The following is a 26597-nucleotide window of genomic DNA, read 5'->3' as shown; positions in this document are numbered from 1 at the left end:
GAGGATTTGGTTGCTCTCCATTTTGGGGTTCTACTTCCCATTAAGTTGGCTTTATTCTTGAGCTTTATGTGATTTTCCTCCTCCTCCCCCAACACATCTCAAACCTACAACTTCACATCGTCCCAGGCTCGAGCTCAATGGGAAAATAGCATTTCTTCTGGAAAATTTCAAGCAACTCTTAAAATTCACCTTTTCTATTTTGAGTTGTTCATACCCATCTCAGGACCAACACTGTGGTAAATAGAATTCTGGGTGACTGTTGGTCAGACCTGGGTCACATGCTCCACTCCCAGGACTGGGAGTAGAGCCCTATCTGAATCAAGTGGATTCAGAATGAAATAAGGGGAGTTTCTAAAGGAAAATTAAGATAAGATTATCGCATAAAGGGACACTGAGAGGCAAAAACAATTATGACCACCATAATTCATGTAACCATATGAGCTGCTTCATGACATGCAGAAATTTCACTCCTTTTTACTTTTTTGAATCAAATTAAATTTGGCACTGGCTTCACCTGCCTAATATTAATGACCAATCATCAGGTGCTTCTCCCCACCTGAACATACATAAATCCTGGAAATTATGAAATTCAGGAAAATTTTTTTTTAACATTTTTATTTATTTATGACAGTCACAGAGAGAGAGAGAGGCAGGGACATAGGCAGAGGGAGAAGCAGGCTCCATGCACCGAGAGCCCGACGTGTGATTCGATCCCGGGTCTCCAGGATCGCGCCCTGGGCCAAAGGCAGGCGCCAAACCGCGGCGCCACCCAGGGATCCCAATTCAGGAAAATTGAACCAATAGCTTTGGCCTTGGTTCATCATGATAGCTTGGAGATAGCTTGGAGATACTCACTGCCCTCATTTTCCATTTGAATATAAGCAGCTCTACTGAGGTCATCTGCTCTTTCTAGACCATTGGGATTTTTACTGTCAATCCCAAGGCTAAATTGCATAGTTTTAAGGCATCCATACTCCTTTTCAGTGGTTTTGCACCTCCCTGGACATAACCGTATGGGATCAAAACTCACATCTGTAGTAGTTGTATGCTTATATACTCTCTTAGAGTAATTGCTACAGATATGTGTAGGCAATATTTTTCTTTCAGGCTAAACTCTGTTTATAATTTATGTTTTTGTGTGCCTTACTTTGCTGAGCATAGAGAACAATAAATACTTGTTGGTATGTACAAAGAGGAAAATTCAGTTTCTGCCTAAGGGAATTTATAACTGGCCAAGGAAATACAACCCAGAAGAAGACACCCAGATATGACCATGAATCGAGAAAGAATAAGGGAGAGGTGTCTGGGTGGCTCAGTTTGTTGGGCAAATGACTCTTGGTTTCTGCTCAGGTTATGATCTCATGGGTTGTGAGATCGAACCTGGTGTCAGGCCCCACACTTAGCAGGGAGTCTGCTTGAAGATTCTCTCTCTGCCTCTTCCCCAACACATGCAGGCACTCTCTCATGCTCTTGAATAAATAAATAAATCTTAAAAAAATAATAAGAGAACTAGAAAACAAGAAGAGAAAGCACTATAGGGGCTCTACGAGAATGAGGTTTGCTGAGGGTTCAGAAAAGATTACATAAAGATGGACTCATTAAGGAATGCCCTTAAAGTCTTGAATCCTTTTGAGAGAGAAAAGAGACTTTTAGATTTTCTGATTTTTTGAAAGAAGGATTTTTTAAATCCAAAACAACACTGTTGGGCATGGATACAGAAGTATGGGATACAAATTATTCTCTCTTTCTCTCCCTCTACCCAGGTCCCTCTTCATTAAGATTCAGTCTTCATTTAAATTTAATTTATAAGAGATGTCATTTTAATTAATTTAACATTTAATATCTATTAAAGTAGATTCAAACTGTGTAATTAAAAAAATAAAAATAAAAAAACTGTAATTTAATTATGAAATTAATTAAATTAATTAATTTCATAATAGTTATGCAACTAGTGCTACCATTCTTTCACCCACTTTATTTGACCTTCATGTACTGGTAGGAGCCTTTATATGGTCTGTAGGGGTAAGGAGGTAGACCAGCAAACTGCAAGCACCAGGTGTCTGCTTCAGCACTTGTCTGCCTCTTAGCTCCCAGGGTCTGGAGAATGGTATAGTGTTGAGGTATACAATATCACTAAGTGGTGAGTAATATATCTGCCATTCCCCCTTTGCTTTTCCCAGGCACTTTTCCAACAGGATTGACTATGAAACCAGCTGTCCTGTTATAAGATACTGGTGAAGAGGAACACAGTGACTTAAAGCATCAGACATAAGAAAAGCATTCTTTTTTATTACATAAAAAAAGACCATAAAGAATAGAAAATACCAAAGAGCAGAGAAATAGACATTAAGTTCTTTGATAGGAACATCTATTAGTAACTGGTAACCAATAAAAATGAAATTCTGGAATGCTATTGCATACTTTTGAAAGACAGGGATCAGATTTATGTGAAATCTCTTACAAAACAGCAATAACAATGGGGTCATTACTGCATTTCCAATAACCCACTGCAGGACTGGATGAGAAAGTGGGGTCAGAGCTGGAAAGAGAATTCAGCATGCAGAAGAGGGAGTTAGTATAGACAGAAACTGCATTTGTTCCTGCCACAGGGAATTCTCTGATTATTATGTATCAGATGTTAGTAGAAAAAGTGATTTGAAAAAAAAAAAAAAAAGTGATTTGCTCTCCGGCTAAAGAGTCAGATTTAACAGATATAAGATGGGGGGCAGGAATCTGCATTTTTAACAAACCCTCTAGGTTATTCAAATGTAGGTTGTCTGAGGATTTTACCTTGAAAAACACTGCACATTCAGAGCAGTTGATGCTTCAGATTTTCTATACAGAAGTAAAGTGTGGAAAACTCTCTAGTTTGAGAGGATGCTAGGGAGACTCATCCAGAAAGTTTGTTTAGAAAACAAACACCCTGTATGTTTATTTAAGGTGATGAGGAGCTCCTGAGAGACACTGGTGTCAAGGAATGCTTAAGGGTAATGCTTCTTGGGCAGCCCAGTGGCTCAGCGGTTTAATGCTGCCTTCAGGCCACGGTGTGATCCTGGAGACCTGGGATTGAGTCCCACATCAGGTTCCCTGCATGGAGCCTGCTTCTCCCTCTGCCTGTGTCTTTGCCTCTCTCTCTCTCTCTCTCTCTCTCTCTCTGTGTGTGTGTGTCTCATGAATAAATAAATAAAATCTTTTTTAAAAAGGGTAGTGATTCTTAAACTTTAATATGCACACAAATCATCAAGGATCTTGTTAAAGTGTAGATTCTAATTCAGTGGGGCTGGGTCCTGAGGATTCTGTATTTCTAACAAGCTCCCAGGTAATGCCAATACTGATGGTCCCAGGACTGCCCTTTGGCAAGATATTAACTGAAAGTAAGGTTGTGTAATGGAGAGAGACATGGTAAGAAATTGCATGTAAAGTGGAAAAGTAAGACATGAAACACAGCCAAGATCTGAAGAAAACTTAATCCAAAGGATAAACAAATTAGAATCATGAAAAGGGAGGTAGCTGGCAACTTAGACTGGCTCAGAGTGAATCACCAAGGCTTCCCCCCCACACACACACATGAAGCATGTTTTATGTATACATGAAAAGAGGGTGGTCTTAGATAGGGTTGCAGGCCAGGTCTTATCAGCCTATACCTCGCAAAAATTCAGCTGAGTTTCTTTAAAGAAACTCATTGTTCTCTCTGATTAACAAAACCTCCTCCCACAAACTAGAAAATGCCATTTTGCAACACAGGATAACTAATCATCACCACAGAAGTTTCATAAACCAATTATCTTACATCTTTCTTTGTTGAAAATCCTGGATGGCTCCCCACAGTTAGGGACAAACCTAGGTTTCTGAGCTTTGAGTTCAATTTCTTCCACAATCTGCCCCAACCCTGTGTTTCCAGCCCTATCTCTCACCAATATCCAGTATTCTCATGAATATTTATTGCAGGTCGCACTTACCTCTGGAGTACTTCTTATCTAGTCAGTTCTTTGCTGGAATGCCTTTTTTTTCTAATCTATTCTTCAAAGCCTAGTTTAAACATAATGAGGATGATGACGTATCAACAATCTATATTTACTCAGTCTTTACTGTTTGGTAGGCACTAAGTATCAGAATGAATTCCTACTCTGACTCTGAAAGGTAATGATCATGATGATTGCCCATTCATTCATTCATTCATTCAGCAATATTTATTGTGCCCCTAAGGTATGCCAGGCACTACTCTAGGCACCAAAAACTAAACAGACAACTCCCTTCCTTCAACAGGTTTACATTGCGATTTAAGAGACCAATACTATCATGCAATATGTCAGTGGTAAGTGCTGTGGGAAAACAAAAAAATGAAGCAGAGTATGGGGATACCGGTAAAGGGAAGAGTTTGTGCAAATGCTTGAATAAAGACAACTGCTACCCTTGAGGATAACTGGAGGCAGAGAAAAAAGCAAATGCAAAAGGACTGCTTGATGTGTTTTGGCAAGGAGAGCATGACTAAAGACGACGATGGTTAGAGTTGTGGGGAGGTGGGGCTAAATCCTATAGGAGGGCTTTATAGATTAATTTAAGAGTTTTGCCTTTTCCCTTAAGTTAGATGGAAAGCCATAGTCCTTTTTCAAAGAGTTAGGGGCTACTGCCTTCAAAATTGATCACAGGGGAACAAGGGCAGAATCAGGGAGATCTGTGAGGAGCCTACTGCAAAAATCCAGGTGAGACATGATAGAGGTAGGGAGTAGTGGTCAGATCCTGAATCCACTTAGAAGGTTCAAGAGGCAGAATATAGGTGGCAGTGAAAGAATGAGAGGAGCTAAAGATAGCTAAGTGTTTTGGCCTCTACAATTGGTGGGATGGAGTTGCTATTTGTTGCTATCTTATAGATAAAGCATTTGAGGCTTAAGGAGATTCAGTAATTCCTTCAAAGTCAACTGTCTAGTTGTTGTTACAGGTTTATCTGGAAATACTGAGTGGTAGTTCCCCCTTTTCCCTCTAGGAAATAGCCTTCCTATGTAAAGACAGCACTGAATCTAGGAAGGGGTTATGGGATTTTTAGGATTTCCAAGTGTCTACCTCTCCCAGAGCATCCAGAAAAGGACAGTACTCAGGTTGGGATGGCTGCAAGATGTCTTGGAAACAGGTTACAAAGCACTAATACCCTAAGTACTGGGCTGCTTTCTGCCCGAAGTGTAAAAGACCTCTGGGGAGAGTTGTCTCTCTCCAGACAAAGGGAGGATTAATAGTATAACCCCAATTCAGTGTCCCAGGACCACTCAAACCCCAGAGGTCTTGTTCACTGCAATGGGGAAAAGAATCCCAGAAATAAATCTTTCCCACCTTGATGAGTGGGGATTCTAGCCATATTTTATTTGAAGGAGAAGGGAAATAAATATGATGGGGATGTTCATTATGGCATTGCTAATTAAGGGAAAACCTTGGGAACAAACAATGTTCAACAGCATGGGAAGAGCTGATTAAATTAAGGTATTTATATAGAGTATAATTCTATGTATCTATTTAGAAACCTGGAACAGATCTATATTTATAGATGTGGAAAGGTGTCCACAATGTGCTACAGAATGAAAGGATCAGTTTACAGAACAGAATGTAGAGTATGATCCTATGCAAGTCAAACCATGGGCACACGTACGCATACACAAATAAATATATGAAGAGACAGTTGGAAGCAAATTCACAAAATGTTAATAATGCTTATCTGTGGCTAGTGAGGTTTATGTAATTTAACTTATTTCCTGTTTTCCTAGATTAACTGAACTTTTTTAAATGAGCATGTCTCAATTATGTAATCAGAAAAAATGTTTTCATCTTAGAAAAAATCTATTAGAATTCTGTAATTGTACCTTTAATTATGCTGTAAAAATTTTATCTAAAGCTAAGTTTAAAATATTAATTAGACATTTTGTTACTTGAAAAATCTTTATTAAGCCTCCATTTTTATCAATTAAATGTTGAAAAGTGAGGTACGTTAAGTGGTATCTCTTCATGCTAACCACTAAGCACTTTGGTAAAAACACTCAGCTCCATTTACTCATTTTTAACATTACTTTCCCTGGGCTTCCTTGCTAACAAAAATTAAGTGGTTAGTTTTTAAAAAACCACAGTTATTTCCACCAATAAGATGACATGAATTCCACTGATATTAAATTTTTTACAGAGGCAGAAATATTTATGAAACAACCAAAGAAAAAAATACTGTTCAAAGTCTGGGATTTTATCATATTTTTTTACAATAATTGTTTTTAACCTGATTACAAGACTATTTGATCTGAAGGTTACTTTTTCTATAATCTTTAAAATGCTAAGGATATGGACACTGCATTTATCTGCATATTTCTAAATACACGGTTCTTGGATAAGTAGATCAGGTCAAACTAGGTGAATTGGTTGAATTCCAACTCTTAGAGTATTAGGTTCAAGACCATAATTAAAGATGAAAATCACTATATTAGTTGAAAAACAATTTCAAAGAACTAGAAGACTATTGACAATGAAATTGAGACCTGGAAAATACTGAATAAAGAATATCAAGCCACACTTGTTATATATTCAACAAAGGGAGATATTTTATTTTCTTTTGTTCACAAAAAGCAGAAAGAGGAAAAAGGAAAAACAGAAAGTAGAAAATCATGAAACTGATACAGATTTACTGGAAAATAGGCAAAGTAAACAGAAATAGAATTAAATTTGAAAAAAATTTAGAACAGTGATATAGATGGGGCATAGACTATAAGATATTAGAGGTAATGAAACAAGTAAATCTAAATAAAAAGGAAACTTATTTGGAAGGAGGAATAATAGTTATTTAGTCTCTGCCCTATCCTTCAATCTCTATATCAAATTAGTCACCAGGTTCTGCTGATGGTTGAATTCCCAGCAAAACTGGAAGATATCAAAAAATGGTCTTCAAGGGGTGGCTGGCTGGCTTAGCTAGTAGAGCATGCAACTCTCGATCTCAGGGTTGTGAGTCTGAGTCCCACATTGGGTGAAGAGTTTACTTAAAAAAAAAATAACGTTCTTTGAGTTAATTCTTACTACCTGGTTCTAACTCTCTTCCTTCAATCTCATCCCAGGTTCTTACTGTAAATCTCATTTCTAAATGGCTTTGCTATTGGTGAAAGATAAACTCAAAACTCTAAGTTTTATTGAGATTTTATTCACCCATGGGCTTACTTTTTAATTAAGAGATGTTTGCATGAAAAGGCCTTCAAAATTTAAGTGTTTGTCTTCAGCCTGACCTTGCATTTCTTTTTGGGTTCCATGCCAGACCAGTGTTTCCAGTGGCCCACTGTACATACTTACCTGGACCACAGACCACTGAAACTCACTGGCTCAAAACTTGCTCCTCCTAGCTTCCACATCTTTCCTCATAATTCACATTCTAAAAATTATACCTCCTAAAAGCTCCCTCATCAATTCTCCCCTTCTTTGTTCACAATGCTAAGGGCTTACTTCAAGCACTAATAACTTAGCACCTGGACTTGCAGTCGTTTTTTTAAATGGCCTCGTCTGTTTCTAATTCACCTTCTATTTGGCCATGACTCTAGAATGTACAATTTATAATTGTAAATTTAGGGACGCCTGGGTGGCTCAGTGGTTGAGTGTCTGCCTTTTGCTCAGGGGGTGATCCTTGAGTCCCGGGATCGAGTCCCACATCAGGCTTCCTGCATGGAGTCTGCTTCTCCCTCTGCCTGTGTCTCTGCCTCTTTCTCTCTCTCTCTCTCTCTCATGAATAAATAAATAAAATCTTAAAAAAAAATAAAATTGTAAATTTAAAAGTGATCATGTCAGTTGCCTGCTAAAAAAATTCTTCAATGACTTTTCATTCCCGTCAGGATAAAAGGACAGACACTGGGGCACCTGAGTGACTGAATTAGTTGGGGGCATCTGCCTTCAGCTCAGGTCATGATCACCAAGTCCTGGGATCCAGCCCCACCTTGGGCTCTCTGTTCAGTAGGGAGTCTGTATTTACCTCTGCCTGTGCCTCTTGCCCTGCTCATGCTCTCTCTCTCTCTCTGTCTCAAATGAATATATAAAAATTTTTTAAAAGATTTTTTTTTTTTAATTCATGAGAGACACAGAATGAGGGGCAGAGACACAGGCAGAGGGAGAAGCAGGCTCCTTGAGTTGGGAGCCTGATGTGGAACTAGATCCCGGAACCCCAGGATCACAGCCTGAGCCAAAGGCAGACACTCAACCACTGAGCCACTCAGTTGTCCTAAATAAATAAAATCTTAAAAAAAAAAAAAAGACAGACACCTGGGCATAGTATATAAGGTTCTTTCTGAACTGGTTCCTGTCTAATCTTCTCATCTTTTTCTATCTCATTCTTTAAACATACTGCACCCCAGTCATGCTGAACTGATTGTTGTTTTTCAAACAAGTTATGCCCTCTTACTTCTGGCCCTGTGGTCAAGCTGTTCCTTCAGCCTTAAATGACTCCCCTTTATCTTACATCCACCTGCAAGCTCCTACTTGTGCTCAACTCATGTTCCTTTTTCTGAAGACTTTGCTGACCTATTTAAGCAGAGTTTCATGTAGACATTTATTCTATAGAATCTATAGTGTTTTATTTATTGCTGCCTAACAAATTATTCCAAAACTTAGTAGCTTAAAATAATAATAAACGTTTATTATCTTATAGTTTTTATGGGTCAGGAATGTGGGAGCCACTTGGCTGGGAAGCTCTGGCTAGGGGTTTCTCATGAGGTTCAGTCAGATGTCAACTGGGGCTGCAGTCACCTAAGGACTTGAATGGGGCTTGACGACCCACTTCCAATTTCTTACTCACATGGCTGGCAAGTTGGTGCTGGCAATGTTGGTGGAGGCCTCAGTTTCTCCTCTTGGGGGCCTCTCCACAGAGCTGCGTAAGAATCTTCATATGATGACTGCTGGCCTCTCCCAAAGCAGCCAATCCAAGAGACCAGAGCAGAAGTTATAAGTCCTTTACAACCTACTTTTTGAAGTCACCCACTATAACCTCTGCTATAGTCTATTGTTCACATAGACTAGCTCTGATTCACTGTGAGAGAAGACTATAGAAGGACATGAATACAACAAAATGAGAATCATTGGGAGCCATCCTGGAGACTGGCTAAGGTGTACAGAGTTGTGAATATACATCCTATTTCACTAGCCAGTGATGACAAAATATCATACATAATTTTAGTGTTCAAATTATGATGGCATAAGCCTTCAGAAACTTGTTCTTCTGCATTTCTGAGATAGTTCTTGTGTTCTTAGGGTTAATCCCTTCTGTTCTGATGCCCCGACTTTCTGGACCTGCTATAGCCCTGCCATCTCTCACTCCTATGAGGATACAGCGCCACTGGGCACCACTGTCTTGCACAGATGACTTTCACCATTGTTTCTAGCAGTGACTTTGTGGAATGCTTGATATTCCTCAGAGAAAGTGGAACAAGCTCAAGGGTACAACTAACAGCAGGCTGTGATGTTAAGTCTTTTCCAAAGGCTTAGTAAATACTTGAAAAGAAATGTAATAGAGCAAGGGGTAACTCTGAGAGATCCACTGTCTAAACTTATCCTCAAATAGCACAAACCTAGGTCCTCTGGAAACTCTATCACTGCCAGATGATGTTGTTTTGCCCTGTGTCCTACAAAAGACAAAGGATAACATAATCTGTCATCAGTCCAATTCCTAAGGTCCTGAATTTTCAGTCTTTAAATAACACCACAGGTGGAACTCAACAATCCACACCATGGCATCCTGGGCCAAGCACTCTTTATTTTTTGTTCACAGCCTCTCCTCTAGCATTGGCTAAAGGAAATAAGCCTGTCTTCTCCCAGTGTTCCTTTTCATCTCACTTCCGTGACTCTCACAAACAATTGCCCAAAGAACGGTTCTCTCAACTCTGCAAATACACTCAGTCATGAATGAGCATAGGAGAGTCTAAATTCACACTTACAGAAATTATAATTTGTAGTGGCAGAGAACTACTAAGAGATGTCTTATTAACAGCTCAAAGCATCTACATTTGCTTTATCTTAATTATTTTGGGCCTTCCCCCAAGAACTAGACATGGGTGATTGCTTTACATTTACATAGCCCAAGAAATCACATCAAGGCGTTTCCCAGAATGAAGAAAGAGTTAGTACCAAAGGAAACTGGATCGTTTACTTTTAAAGGGTAGCATTTCCAGCTGTTTCACTCATCAAGGTTAAAAAATAAAACCCTGGCTACAGCTAGCCTGGTTATGTCACCTGCTGTAATTACTTCTTGGAAAGCATGCCTCCTCTTCATTAGAGAACCCGGAGGTCAGACAACAAAAATAGGAGCTGAAAGAGATACTAAAGGAATAAGTGGTGCCTAGAAACAGAAAATAATGTCAAGCAGATTGTGATGTGGAAACAGTGGGCTTCAGTGAAATGATGAGAGATTTTGGAGTAAGGCAAATGTAGGACCATATCATAGTGATGCTTCCCCTATGGTGGGGTAACTCAGACTTCTCTGAGCCTTGCTTTCTTCATCTGTAAAATGATGATAAAAATCTATACCTCACAAGATTGAAGATTAAATGAGAATATATATAATCAATAAAAAAAAAGAAAGTATATAATCAAAATTTGGCAGGAAGACAGGCTGTGCTCCAGGTATAGCGCTGTGTGTTGAGAATAGAGTGGTGAACAGATAACAGTGTGCCACTGTCTTCACTTAGATTCCAGTCCAGAAGGAAAGACAGACATTAAACAAAGAACTACCTAATTACATATGTGATGAATGCTATAAAGAAGAAGCCTAGGGTATCATAAAAGGAGACCTGACCTAAATTAAGGTGTCAGGGAATGGGGCCATGAGGTACTAAGGCCAAAGGTAGGGAGTGTGGATTAGGGAAGATCATCTCAGGTTTCAGTAAGAACATTCTAGGCTCGATAAATGGAAACCATTATTGTTATTATTTACCCAATAAATATTTATTGAATATCTACCATATGTACTGCATGACTATGTATACTGAGGGTACAATAAATCTGTGAGCTTGAGAAAATAACTTAATTTCTTTGAGCCTCAGTATGTTTATCTGTAAAATGGGGACATTAATAGTACCTACTTCTTTAGTCCTTTTTTTGAGGATTCAATGAGATAATGAATGTAATGTGATTAACATAATGCATGACATAGGGAGAAGATAATATGTGTTAGTGATATTATTATTCATTAGTCAAGACTGGCTACATAATTTGCAGGGATCATTGCAAATGAAAATGTTGAGCCTGGGGCACCTGGATGGTGTAGTCAGTTAGATCTCTGACCTTTTTTTAAAAAATATTTTATTTATTTATTAATGACAGACACAGAGAGGGAGAGAGAGGCAGAGACACAGGCAGAGGGAGAAGCAGGCTCCATGCAGGGAGCCTGACGTGGGACTCAATGCTGGGTCTCCAGGATCACACCCTGGGCTGAACCGTGCTAAAGGCCGTGCTAAACCACTAACCGTGCTAAACCGTGCTAAACGGCTAAACCGTGCTAAAGGCCGTGCTAAACCACTGGGCCACCAGAGCTGCCCAGATCTCTGACTTTTGATTTTGGCTCAGGTCATAATCTCAGGGTCGTGAGATCAAGCCCTGCATTGGGCTCTGTGGTCAGTGTGGAGTGTGACTGAGTTCCTCTCTCCTCTCCCTCTGCTCCTTCCCCTCCATGCTTGCTCTCCCTCTCTAAAATAAATTTTAAAATCTTAAAAAAAAAAAAAAAAGGAAAAAATGCAGGGTCCCATATTAAAAAATTGTTAAGAATTTCAACATAGCAATAGCACAGCATTGAACTCAGTGTGGGGCCCTGGGTGACTGTATAGTCAACGCACTCATGAAGATAGCCCTGTCACTAATTATGTCTTATGTACATATATGTATTTATATAGATTATCTATCCAAAAAGGTTGAGTTTTTCTTGGGAGCAACTTCCAGAATTCAATTTGCTGAATTTACTTTACAAGGATAAAATATACACCTATTCAGTATATTAATAGATAATTGGTGCTTACATTTTTCTCAACATTTAATTATGAAAAACTTTCAAACAGCAAAATTATACGAATTTTTATTATAAACACATGTATACATCCCACCTAGATTCCACACTTAAGTTTTATTATAGTTGCTTTATCAAGTATCTATCCATCTATCCATTCTTTAAACCATCTAATCTGTCTTATTTTTGATGCATTTCAAAGTAAATCCCAGGCATCAGTATCACTAACTGAAATATAATCTACTATTTTTTCTTTTGTTATAAAATTGATATAGAGGAATGCACAAATCTTTTTTCCCCTCAATTTTAGTAGGAATGCACAAATCTAAGAGTGAATTTGCTGAGTTTTGACAAATGCATACACTTCTGTAACCCAAACCTCCAGAACATACCATCACCCTAACATGTTCCTTCATATCCCTTCCTGATCAATATCTCCATCCCAACCTCTCTCAGAGACAACTATTATTCTGATTTTTTTCCCTGATGCTTAAGTTTTTAAAACTTTAAGCTAAGTTTAGGAACAACTTAACTTCAATATCTTCTCGCATGGGTACATAGAAAATTCTGCAGACTGTAAAATAGGAAAGATAAGTCTAGGATACTCTGATGTATTCAAAAAAATATTTATTGAATCAAAGAGTAAAACTAGGGAAATCACTTGAGTGCTTTTTGTTTGTAATAGTTTCAGTTTTTGGTAAAAGTGATACAATGTAAATAATATGAAAAATACAGAGAGAAAATAATATGAAAAAATAGAAAATATTAAAAATCACTCATCATAGAGGGATAAGCATTTTTAGTATTTTTTTTTTTAATTTTTTTTTTTTTATTTATTTATGATAGTCACAGAGAGAGAGAGAGAGGGGGGGGGGCAGAGACACAGGCAGAGGGAGAAGCAGGCTCCATGCACCGGAAGCCCGACGTGGGATTCGATCCCGGGTCTCCGGGATCGCGCCCTGGGCCAAAGGCAGGCGCCAAACCGCTGTGCCACCCAGGGATCCCGCATTTTTAGTATTTTGATAGAATTTCTTCCAGGTATCCAATTATATATAAACATAGTGAAGTGGTCTGTGTTGAAATTTGATAAAATGGGATCATAGATATGTACAGTCTGTTTCTATCACTTGACAATATGCTATAGATATCTTTTCCTCATCAAGAGATATACAGTGGAATCATCATTTTTAATGGGCATGCTAGATGGATATACCATTCTTTAATCAACCACTTATCTACCCATGAATATTTAAGACTGTTTCCAAATTTTCAATACTATCAGCAATATTGCAGCGAACATCCTTGTGCATACATCCTTTTCTGAACTGTGTAATTATTTCTTTAGGATAAGTTGCAACCTGAACATGTTTTACATGTTGGTTTATGATACCAAAATGCCTTCCAGAAAGGAGGCAAAAATTTACATCCCCTGACTGGCAAATCTTAAAATTCTTAAGAACACAAAATGAATACTTTATTATTTTTCCTTTAGGATAGAAGAGAGGAAAATACATGAAGGGCTAAGATTTAAACCAGCAAGTAAGAATGTATACAGAAGTTCCCCTATATGTGCACTGCAAATCAGTGGAGTTGAACTCTATTCAATAAAAAGATTATTGGGATACCTTGTTGGCTCAGTCAGAGGAGCATGTACCTCTTGATCTTGGGGTCATGAATTCAAGCCCCACGTTGGGTGTAGAGATTACTAAAAAATAAATAAATAAATTTAAAAAATAAAAAGAGGGGATCCCTGGGTGGCTCAGCGGTTTGGGGCCTGTCTTTGGCCCAGGGCGCGATCCTGGAGTCCCGGGATCAAGTCCCACATCAGGCTCCCGGCATAGAGCCTGCTTCTCCCTCTGCCTGTGTCTCTGCCTCTCTCTCTCTCTCTCTCTCTCTATGTCTATCATAAATAAATATTAGAATTAAAAAAATAAAAAATAAAAAGATTAAGTGACTTCTACATGCAAAGATAAGGCTAGCTTTCGTAGGAGCAAAAAGATGAGAAGCCATGAACTCAGTATTCAGAATACTCACACCCTAATAGCACAAATTCCTTGGGTACAGTGATTTATCTTCACGTAAGCCTATATGATAAGAATGGGCTCTAAGGATTTATTCTTAAAGGAGCAATGACTCCTACATTAAATTTGGTACAAAACTCAAAAGATATTAGGTGAAAAGCAAATCTCTCTCCCATCCTTATTCCCCAGTTACATACCTTTACTGATTGCACTTCTCTTCAGAGATTACCACTGTTACTAATTTCCTGTATATCTTCCCAGAAAATGCTCTGGATATGTGTATACAGGAATATGCTGAGCAGGCAAAAAATTGTCTACTCATCGCTTACTCATTCAAGCAGGTTTTTAATACAATAGTATTATAATCACACATGATTTTACATGTTGCTTTTAAAATTATACCTTGGGGATTGTTCCATATTCATTCATATAGAATTGCTTCATTTATTTTTAACTTGAAGATTGTTCCATAGCCATTTTAGGGAGCTGCTTCATTCTTTTTTACCGTCAACCCAATTTTTCATTGCATGAATGTATTTAACCGGTACTCTATTTAATGGACTACTAGGTTGCTCCCAACATTTTGCTAACATAATCCTGCAAGGAATACCCCTCTAGATAATGAAATCATTTTGGAATCAGAAATTACTGTATTGGGGGCGCCTGACTGGCTCAGTCGGTAGAGCATGGGACTCTTGATCATGAGTTCAAGTCCCACATTGGGCATGGAGATTGCTTAAAATTAAAAAACTGAAAAAAGAAATGACTGCGTGAAGATAATAATATTTGGCTTCAAATCAAATTAATAAGTACTTGGTAGAAACATTTGTTGGGTTTTAGATGAGTATTAAAAGAACAAAGCATTAAAGATATGCTGTGTCTGAAATATGTTCCCCCAAACAACTGCTGAAACAAAAGAAAAGCATAAAAGCCAACAGGAAATCTCCACCCACTTAGTCAGACTCCCTAGGAGGAGTGAATAGATAGGCCTTACCCAGTGTCTTCCAGGTCCACAGTGGAGCTTTGTCAACACTAACTGTGAGAACTCATTGTAGAATCAATGTCTTGGCACTACCAACTTGCCCTAGAGAGTTTGGATCTAGCAATATGGACATACAAATATTCACTTGTCACAAATATAATTCATCAAAAGGCCTTTGGACAGGCAAGTGGAGGAGCAGATTCCCTTTTGCCCTTCCCATTGATTTTTTTTGAACTTCATTTTGAAATAATCACAGTTAAAATTTCAAGAATAGCACAAAGAACGCCCACTTTATTCAAATTCATTATTTTTAAAAAGTTTGGCCACATTCTCCTCTTTTTATATATATATATTTTTTTTCTGATTTAAAGTAGGTTGCATGCATATTACTCCTTTACCCCTTAATACTTCAGTGTGTGTTTCCTATACACAAGGATATCCCACTGATTTTGTGGGAGGAAAGACTGACCTGGCTACTCCCATCTAAGAGCTGGAAGGAACTTAAAGGTGTCTACTTTAGGAAACCCAGAATTGGCAAATGAGTCAGCCAAGGTCATATCGTCAGCATCTGGGATGACATCCTCTATTCTGGCTCTTTCCATTCCACAAGCCATTAGGAACCATTTGGTCCAAACTGTTCAATAAATTTTATAAATGAGGAAACTATAGCTCAGAGAGGATTTATGATTTGTCTAAGGTCACATAGGAGGTTACTGGCCTCAATTCCATAGTCAGCAAAACCTCTTTGCCAAAGGGCACAATGAAGACTAATTTTCCTGAATGCACACTTAGTGAGTAAGCTGATAAGTGAACATCTAGGACTTTTGCATGCCCCTAAATCCTTCCCCTTCTCATGACAACAGCTTTGGAAAAATCATCACTCTTTTATTGGATACAGTTAGTGGGATGGTCCTTCAAACTACCCCACCCTTCTGCAGTGAAATGAACATGTAACCCAACCTGTCTCAGTGGTCTCTGGTTCATTTGAATCTCAAAGATATGGACTCAAGGACTGAAAAAGGGTGAGTTGATTGATTTCTCTTGAAGTTGGTGCTAAAGAGGCCTCCTAAAGACAGGCTGCTTATTGGCTCTTGTTGCTCATTAACTTTGCTTCCCATCCTTCCTGAGATTTGCTTCTTCAGCCTTTAGTTACATTCTCTGAGATCCTCCTCTGTCTTTCCAATAGTTTCCACAGGCTTAGGTTGACCAGGGGTGTTGCTTGCCTAGCCAGTAATAGCTGACTAGAGAAAAAAAACTATTGCCTTCAGAAACACTTGTCCAAACAGAGCCGTGACTTAGGTTGCATAAAAAAAGTTGGGCCTGGGTACACCCTTCCCTCCTTAAGGCTTAGCATGGAAGTACTTTTCAGGCTTATCACACTGCTGTTCAGTTTCACTAATGATGCTCCACTTTCACACCCCCAGAAGTGACTGTTCCTGGGAAAACAGAGCAAACTTTCTGTTAGTTGTGGCTTTTAGAAAAGTCTCTAGCAAGGTTCATCAGCAGTTTTAACTCCACTGCCCCGACTGCTCCATCTGGGTGTTTAGTGTGGTGAAACACAATCTGACTTGAGCCCAGGGTGGGCTCCCTGCCTGATGGACTGTAAGGCCAGCTGCCAGCCAGAAGTGAAGACACCACTCTGTCTTTCCTGACAATCTGTTCCTGACCTCCTGAGAGGGCTTTCAGAAGAAGTTCGTACATACACAAGAACACATTAATGTCTCCAGAATGACATTCAGACAGTGCAGTCTGAATCTGTATCCAGGAAAGAAATCTCCATAAAAGCATAATCATTGCGCAGCTGGGCTCAGGTCATGATTCTGGGGTCCTGGGATCAAGTCCCATATCAGGCTCCCTATAGGGAGCCTGCTTCACCCTCTGCCTATGTCTCTGCCTCTCTCTCTTTCTCTGTGTCTCTCATGAATAAATAAATAAAATCTTTAAAAATAAAGCATAATCATTGGCAAAGAGGTTCCCAAGCTCATGTTGAAAACAGCTTTTTTTCTACAAAAAGAGTTAATATTATATATAATTTAACATTATTTTAAATACTAGTATGTAGAACAGTTTAGCTTTATTTTTTTTATTTTTTTTTTTAGCTTTATATTAGCCACTCAAGAACCAGAACTTTCATAGCCAAAGATCCAATCATTTAACAAATGTGTTTGTGCTTACTATATGTGCCAGGTACTGTGTTAGGTGCTGGAAAAACAAGAGAAAATAAAACCAGACAGACTCCTTACTCTTAAAATGCTTACAGTCCAGAGAGAAAGCAAACAGTAATGAAGATGTTCTACTTGAACCTCATTATAAATTGTTACAAGTGCTGTGAAAAGCAAGTACAAAGATCCATGAAAGAAATTAAGAGGAAACTATTTTCCTCAACTAATAGTTTCCATAATTCCAAGTGAATTTTTTTTAAGTAAACTCTATACCCAACACGGGGTTCAAACTCACAAGTGTGGGATCAAGAGTCACATGCTCTACCAACTGAGCCAGCCAAGTGCCCCTCCAAATGAATTTCATAAAAGGACTGTAGAGCAATCCCTCCCCTACCACATTAATTTATAAATGTATGAGCCCAACCCGGGTGAGAAACACCATAGGAGATCTAGTTGTCCTCTCACAGCAAAACCAAGGCATTCTGCCTTTATTTTTCCATTGCGTTAATCATTATCATTTTCAAAGCCAAATGAAGAGGAAAAATCACTCAAAAATATCCCAAAGAATAAAAGATTACCATTTTAAAGGCAAATACAGATGGGGAGATGTATTCATTTTTACCGTTGGTATAATGAATTACCACACATTCAGTGGCTTAAGACAACACAAATTTACTACCTTAAAATTCTGTGGATCAGAAGTCCAACTGGGTCTCACTAGGCTAACATGCAGTGTTGGGAGAACTGAGTTCCCTTCTGGAAGCTCTAGGAGAGTATCAGTTTCCTTGACTTTTTCCAGTGTCTTGAGGCTTCCTTTATTCTTTAGTTCATGGCCCCCTTCCTCCCTTTTCAAAGCTAGCAAGAGGGTGAGTCCTCATGTCACATCTCTCTGACCTACTCTCTGCCTACCTCTTCCACTTTTAAGGACTCATATGATTTAAAGTAGATCTATCCAGATAACCCTGAATAATCTCCCCAGCTCAAGTTCTGTACCCTTAATCATACCTTTTGCAAAGTCTCCTATGCCATAAATTCTGGGGATTAGGACATGGATATTTTTTTTTTTTTTTGAGGACATGGATCTTTTTGAAAGGACATTAGACTGCCTACCACAGAAAGCATAAAAAATGTTCTTGTTAAGGGTGAAAAATGTAAAGGTGCTTCATTCTGTGTGGACAAAGCAATGGGTAAGAGATGATGCCATTTTTCTGGGTAGCACCAAACTGCTTATGGTGATTATCTCTGGGCACTGGAAACATGGCTGGTTTTTCTTTGTGTTTATCTGTTTTCCAAGCTTTCTGCATTAAAAATAAGATACTTAAAAAAACTCCAACTTCAAATGTTGTGATTATTTAGGAGAATGTTATTAGGAAATGCATGTTGATCGTTTCGGAGCAAAGTATGTTGGTGTCTGCAACTTGTCAAAAAGTTCAGAAAACATAAATAGATAAAGCAAATGTGGCTAAATGGTAATGACTTTGAATCAAGGAGGGGTGGGTATATTTGTGTGTTCATTGTAATTTTATTTCAATTTTCCTGTACATTTGAATTTTTTATAATAAAATGTTACAATAAAATGTAAAATTTTAATGAGCAGAGATTCTATATTGATTCTATATTATTCTCATTATCATTTCCAAGAATAACTCCAGAATCTAATCTAGAGTGAGAAGATAAGCTACAAAATCAAGGCAAGTTTTCTTCTGCAACCATCTTTCCCATTGATACCGAGCTATATAATTAGATCTTTGGAAATGGGGAGATGGACCTGTCTGGTTTCACCTAAAAAAGTCTCATTTCTATAGGGATGCCTTTTCACTAATTTCTCTTACAGCATTTCATGTGTTGTGTTAGTCAACATGCTAGACTCGTACAGAGGAGACTGGAAGCAGGACCAGCTCCATAACTTGAAGGGTTTAGAGCAAAATGAAAATGGGGTCCCCCTTTTTTTAAAAAAAAAGTATTATGAATTTCAAGACAGCAGAGTCCTTCTTAGTACAGTCCCTGTGTTAGGTCACACACCCATGAAATTGGCCATTTGCAAAGCTCAGCAGACTCCACAAATGGTCTTTCCACCAAGCCTTGAGCATACTTGGTAGGAATGAGGGTGGAGGAGAAGCAGGGACTCTAGACTCATCTTCCTTCTGGGTATCTTCACTCCATTTCCAACAGTGTTCTTAGGGCTGCTTAAAACCAAAGATCTCTGAGAAATCTATCAATTTCCTGAATTATAGCCATTTGGTAAGATACTGTTGACCATTATCTGTGACAGTGTTGTATAGCAGTAGGGACAATGCACTTGTCTGAAACAAAAGCTCTGATGGAACTATTAAAAAGACACGCAAATAATTATATTAAAAGACAATGATTCAAAAGTCATAGTTTTCCTAGAATAAAGAATATACTTAAAATATTTTTTAAAAAATCACTAGACGAACAAAAACACCACATATAAACAATCTCCGATATTTTAATTGGTAACTATTTAAAAACAAACCCAAATATACCAATAAAGAGTCATAAAAAATGCCTTATGTGGCATTCTGACTCATGCCTTTTATTCTTATGCATTTACTGCATTCCAAGTAACATTCTTTTTTTTTTTTTAAAGATATATTTATTTATGTTAGAGAGAAAGAGAGAGAGAGAGAGCGAGCGTATGCATGTGGGGGCAGAGGCAGAGGGAGAGAGAGAGAGAGTCTTAAGCAGATTCCACACAGAATGTGGAGCCCATTGTGGGGCTTGATCTCACCACTCAGAGATCATGACCTGAGCCAAAACCAAGAGTCAGACACTTTAACTAACTGAGCCATCAAGGCACCCCCCTCCCCAAGTAACATTCTTAAATTGATAATAAAAAGCAAGAGAACACTTCAAGTAATCAAAAGTGGACTTACACAAGATTGAAAAAATAAACATAATTTCTTCCCTTCCTTCTACTACCTATAGGCATTTTGCTATTTATTTAAAGTATCACTTTTAGGTATAAGGCTCCTAGTGTTGAATTTCCCATTTCTCTCTCTTTTTAAAAAAAATATTTTATTCTAGAGAGAAATAAAGAGTTGGGGGGGGGGGCGGTGAGGGCAGAAGGAGAGGGAGAGAGAGAATCCCAAGCAGATTCCCCGCTGAGTACAGAGCCCGAGATGGAAGTCAATTCCAGGACCTCAGGATCATGACTTGAACCAAAATCGAGTCAGATGCTTAACTTACTGCGCCACCCAAGTACCCCTGATTTTCCCATTTCTAGTAAATTATATGGTACTTTCTTTTAATGTTGCAAGGGGCAGAATGAGAGGGAAAGAATCTTAAGCAGGCTCCACCCCCAGCACAGAGCCTGATGGTACTTTTAAAAGGGCGTTCCAGGGGCTCCAGAGTGGCTCAGTGAGTTAAGTGTCCAAGTCAATTTTGGCTCAGGTTATGGTCTCAGGGTAGTGAGACAGAGCCCCACGTGGGTCTCCATGTCCAGTGTGGGATCCTCTCTCTACCTCTGCCTCTCTACCCCCACTCTTGCGCTTGCGCTCTCTCTCTCCCTAAAAAAAGGGGGGGGACATGCATTGTGTGGCTTAGAAAAATATCTAGAAGGATATAGTTAACTGTTAATAGTAGTTGGCTCTAGACTGAGGATTTGTGATGAAGCTAGAGAGGACTTTTATTTTCCTTGCTTTGCTTATCTGAATATATGCAATGAATATGTATTGTTATATCGAGCCAAAAAACCAGTAAAGATATTTTTAAAAAGAAAAAACCCCCAGCATGTACTTTACATTTAGCATGCTGATTTACGATCATTTAATCTTTTTGAGCCTCATTTCCCCTATTTATAAAATGGGATTAATACCACATAAAGATGTCATGAGAAAAATTCCTTATTACATGGTAAATACACATTCAATGAAAGTCCCTTTTCTGAGCCGCAGTTTCCTTGCCTGCAAAATTAAGGAGCTGGATAAGTTGTCCATGGTCCTTTTGAGAATTAATATTCTAATTCCTCTATTTATATTCACAGAAAAGGATATTAAAAGAAAAATAAATGTCTTTACTTGTCTTTAGGTAATTACTTTTCTTCTATTTCCTGAAGAACCAGGAAACTAAAAACAGATGAGCAGTACCTCTGGAATGTCTGGCCACTCCACCCTGGGCACCTGGGAAATGACAGGGTATTTCCACTCATTAACATCTCCCTAATGAGGAAAGTATTCCTTATTGAAAAGAGGATGAAACTTTAGTTTTAATAAGCCATTATATGCTATAAAAAGTATTACATACTCTCAATTTTAATTTTTGACTACTCTAGGCCTCCTCTTTAATTAGTTTGCCTACCCATATTTGTAATCCAGATACTCTGCTTAAGCAGTTATGCAAATTTTCCATAATTCATTATATCATGTGTCATTGGTTAAAGTCTAATTAGGTCATTATCACTTGGGGGGGCTTGTATATTAAGTGAGTTTACAGAGCTGTCTCCTACAGGTCTGAAATGCTAATAATGGCCTATCTTTCATGGTACCAGGGTAATGATTTTACAATTCTCTTTGCTTTTCTAAGATTGAAAATTAGCATGGATCATAACTAAAAAGATAAAAATTTTTAAAAGGAGAGAAAGCTACAATATTGGAAAATACTACCATTCCAAAGTTCTCAAGATGTGACATATACGTTTATTTTATGTAGGCTCCATGCCCAGTATAGGGCTTGAACTCACAACCCTGAGATCAAGAGTCGCATGCTCTCCTGACTGAGCCAGCCAGGCACCCCAAAACATGGTATATTTTTTTGTTTAATTAAAATATTGTATGGATACAGAATCAGAAAGCAGAACACCCACATGGCTTAGAATTCAAAATATCTCATGTATGAGATTTCTTAATTTAAGACTTTTCTGTGCCTGCCGAATACCAGTGGGTGAAGAATGCCTTCAATGCCATTTTGGCATTTCTAGCACCCTGCATAGCTTTGTAAGATTTTTTACCATTCCAGGTTACAGCGATCCCAGTTTTTCTCACAGAAAAAAAAAAAACCTATTCTGTTTAGCATTAATTTTTAGGAGATATTGTAGTAGAACTTAACATATGGAGATACTTTTTATCTCTACATTTATAAAAAAGTTTCTCCATATACAAACTGGGATAATACAACTTGCTCCTTACTATATGTGAAAGGCTGGAGAAATTCTTACTGTTAGTAAGAATAAAAAAATAATATTGTTTGAATATCCACTATTTTCTAGGCATCAAAGAAAGATGGCATTTTGCTTGCATTATCTTACTTAATCCTACATAATCCTACACAACTCTGTGAGACATTATCTACTTTTTTCAAATAAGAAAACATACTTAGAGAAGCTAAATAATTTACGGTTTATAGTGCTGGTAAATGGTGATACAAGGTCTGATTCTGAAACCTTGGTTTTCATTAATCTACTTTGACCTAGGAGAGAGATGAAAATGTTCTGAAGTTGGTTGTTGTCTTCAAGTCCTTCAGCAATTGAAACCCACTTCTGTTTGCCTCTCCTTGACCAACTCCTTCCCCTTATGCTTCAGTAATAGAGGCCCACTTGTAATTCCCATAAAGTCCTGTTCTCTCAAGTTTCTAGGTCTTTGTTTATGATGTATTCTTGGCCTAAAATTTCATTATCCCACTACTACCAGAGTAGCTGCCCTACTCCTACTCATTTTTCAAGTCTCAGTTTAAACTCCTCCACAATGTTATATGGTCAATTAATCTTCGACAAAGGGAGTGAGAATATGCAATGGGAAAAAAGTCTCTTCAACAAATGATGTTGGGAAAACTGGACAGCCACATGCAAAAGAATGAAATTAGACCACTCTCTTACACCATAAAAACAAAACAAAACAAAACCTTGAAATGGATTAAGGACCTACATGTGAGACCTGAACCCATAAAAATCCTAGAAGAAAGAGCAGGTGGTAATTTCTGTGACAGCAGCCATAGCAACATTTTTCCAGGTATGTCCCCCGAGGCAAGGTAGACAAAAGCAAGCATAAACTATTGGGATCACATCAAAATAAAAAGCTTCTGTGCAGCAAAGGAAATAATCAACAAAACTAAAAGACAACCTACTGAATGAAGATTAGTATTTAAAATATATAAAGAATTTACACAACTCAACAGCACAAAAACAAAGAATCCAATTTAAAAATGGGCAGAAGACATGAACATTTCTACAAAGAAGACATACAGATGGCCGACAGACATGGAAAGATGCTCACCATCACTCACCATCAAGGAAATACAAATCAAAACCCAATGAAATAACACCTCGCACTTGTCAGAATGGCTTAAACAAAAAACACAAGAAACAAGTGTTGGTGAGGCTGAGGAGAAAAAGGAACCCTCGTACACTATTGATAGGAATGCAAACTGGTGCAGCTATTATGGAAAACAGAACGGGTATTCCTTAAAAAATTAAAACAGAATTATTCTACAATCCAGTAATTGTACTACTGGGTAAATACCAGTAGTATTTACGCAAAAGGGAGGAGCGTGGGGGATGGGTGAAATAAGTGAAAGGGATTAAGACTACACTTAGCTTCACAAGCACTGAGTAACATATAGAATAATTGAATCACTACATTGTACACCTGAAACTAATACAACACCGTATGTAAACTATACTGGAATTAAAACTTAAAAAACAAACTACTCTGCCATGCTCCCATTACTCTTGATATACTCTGACAGCAAGTATTTTACTATGTCATCACCTAAATTGTGAGCAGCTTGAGGGAGTCACAGTTTTTTTCACTGTTGTAGGGCTTTTCAAAGTAGCTGTTTTCCAGTCGGCGTCCAATTAAATATTTATGGCATGAACAAATGAAAGTAGGCACAAATAACATAAATTCATGCACAGAACTCATTAGGGATTTGTGGAGGGGCCTTTATTACTTTGTTCTACATAAGCCTAAAAGTTACCAGAAATGAAAACTTTTCATCTTCTTATATTAAAACTTTTCAACATAGCTTTATTTATTTATTTATTTATTTCCCAGAGTAAAGAACCTGGAACACAGTAGTAGTTCAATACCTATTTGCTGAACTAGTGGAGTCCTAGCAAAGTACACAAATACACAGGGTCTCTATACTTTATAATCGAATGCATATTCTTTTCTCCAGACCCACTTTGTGCCATCCCTACTTTATCCTGTGATGAGTTACAGTATGTAATTTTCATTCATGCATCAAGTATTTATTGTCACTATTATGTGCCAAGCATATGGGTCCACTGTTTCGAATAGCTTTGTTCCTTTCTCGCTAGTCTCTCTCCCTGGAAATTTAAGAAGCTCTTCAGCAAATACTGCATTGACCGTGGTTTCCCTACCTTCCTTCAGTTCAGTTACCTCCCCCAGAAGGCCATCCCTGTGATACCTCTAGTACTCAGGGCTTGCTTCCATCTTGGCCCTCATTACATCAGAGTGAAACCATCTGTGTCTATGTTTGTCCCCTCCCCCCCATCCCCATCCTACAAAACCCGAGGTGCGGTTTCAGGGATTGAGGTTTTTTGTTCACTTGTGTCCCCAGGGCCCAACACACAACTTTAGGACAGGTAAGAAACGGCCCAAACCCTAGATCCCACAATAACAAGTGAGTTACCCATGATCTCCAAGTTATACAGATGAGAAAAGGAGGCTTGAAAGGGTTTAGCAAAGTTTCAGAAAAAGCCCAAGGTCACACAGTGGTAGAGCCTGTTGTCAGAGCAATTTGAAGAATGAAGCCACCCTTGGTTCATAAATGAATAAAACTCCTTCCCACCATATCTTTTCTTGAAAAGTTTTCCTTTAGACCTCTGGAAGTAACACGATTTTAAACTTTCTGAACTCACACTCTTTCCGGGGTAGAATATGCTTTGGAGTCCTTGGGGGTGCGTGACAGGTCCCAAGAGAAGAAGGGCCATTCGAAATGGAATGCGGGGACTAAGTTTCTCTCTGAGGAGGATTCACAGAAGACTAATTTTTGATGCACAAGTCCTGAGACTTGTGGGAATTTGGGCACACCTAAGGCGGCGGTACGGGACTGTGTTGCCCACAGCTAAGATGACTGCAAATGAACATCTCCTTCGGATGGGTCTGCTCTCTTCGTTCATGGGTATTTTCACTGAGAAGTATAGTGAATACAATTTAGCAAAAGTTGGGGTCTTCTAGCCGAGCTGGTAACGTAGGAAGCTGGCACGTTTTGTCCGGAAAACCTTCAACAGGTCCACTTTTCCCCTGCCCTTAACAAAAATGGCCGTAAGGGTTGTCCCCAGGGTCTGAAGCTCCCAGCCCTTAACTAACATGGCGTCCGGAGGCGCGTTAAAAAGGAGCTTGCCCTCTCTTCTGCCCTTGACCATCATGGCCTCCGTGGCGTCGAACACGTGACGACCCCGGACTACGGCGCGGGAGAGGGGGTAGGAGGGCCCTTGAAGGGTGCGCGTTCCCGTGGCGGTGCACCGGGTAGGTTTCAGTCAGAGTCACTATGGCGGCCGGCGCTGGCAAGGTAAGCTGAGGCGGCGGCGGCGGCCGGGGAGGCTGGACCCGTCGTGGCGTCCGGGCCTTAAATCCCCGCAGCTTGTCCGCGGAGAGGTCGGCCGAGGTCGTGGCCCATCGCAGGGACTGGCGGGGGAGGGGGGGGCGCGGGTGGAAGGGGGTGCGGGCTGAGGCGGGCGGGCACCGGCGCCTGACGGCCGTTTGTTTTGATGTTTTCCCCACCAGGTCGGAAAGTTTCCTGCCTTGTCGGGCACAGCCTGAGCCTGCCCCACCGGCCGCGAGTGGTGGAGGCTGCGGCGGACCCAGCCCGGGGCCTCCAGGCCTCTCCCCCAATCTCCGGGCCAGCCTCCCTCCCCCACCTTCTCGTCCGCTGGGAGCCGTGGCCGCCGTCCCTGAGATGCGACCCTCGCGGGGGCAACCCTGAGACAAGGCGGCCGGTGTGCTGAGCCACTGCCCGGAGCCCAGGCGTCCAGGCGCCAACTTCCTGCGGGCCGAGACCCCCGAGCCTCCCCGGGCGTGCGCCTCGCTCGCTCCGCACCGGCCTGCCCAGCCGGATCCCCGCCCTGGGCGCGGGGACGCCCGCCAGGTGCCCGGGAGTCCCGGCTCGGCCGCTGCCCGCGCCTTTGCCTGTCCCCGCGCCTCGCGCCGAGGACCCCAGCCGCCGCCGCCGTCTCGGCTCGTGCCGGGGACCCCGTGCCAGCTCCCGGGCGGCCTCCGCGCAGCAGGAGCCATGCAGACCGTCCCGCTGGCGGTCTAGACCCCCTCGCCGCCCCCCTCGGCCCTGCCCTTCCACTCCCGAGGCCCTTGAAGACGGGCGGTGGCTGCCCAGAGGTGCTCGGCGACACCTTCCTTCGCCCCGAAAGGACCTTCCTGGCCGCACGGAACCGACCGTTCCTTCATGCTGCAGTGCTGCAACGTTTCCGCCACCGAGGGGGAAAAGCGGCCGAGATCCCAAAC

General features: G+C 39.9%; 1 protein-coding gene across 2 annotated transcripts in view; it reads right to left on the bottom strand.

The window, feature by feature from the left end:
* DENND6A (DENN domain containing 6A) overlaps positions 1–25459 on the bottom strand; it is an 89875-nt gene extending 64416 nt beyond the window's left edge. For both annotated transcript variants that reach the window (XM_049098136.1, XM_025456317.3), the window contains exon 1: positions 24998–25459. Coding sequence is in view for 1 of the 2 variants with exons in the window: in XM_025456317.3 (XP_025312102.1) it covers positions 24998–25069 (72 nt within the window). In the remaining variant the exon portion in view is untranslated. The remainder of the gene's footprint in view (positions 1–24997) is intronic.
* Between the last annotated feature and the right edge of the window lie 1138 nt (positions 25460–26597).

This window comes from Canis lupus, chromosome 20 (genome assembly GCF_003254725.2).
Source record: "Canis lupus dingo isolate Sandy chromosome 20, ASM325472v2, whole genome shotgun sequence".
Lineage (NCBI taxonomy): Eukaryota > Metazoa > Chordata > Mammalia > Carnivora > Canidae > Canis > Canis lupus.
Note: the sequence above shows the minus strand (reverse complement) of the source record. Positions and strands in the feature narration are given on the sequence as shown.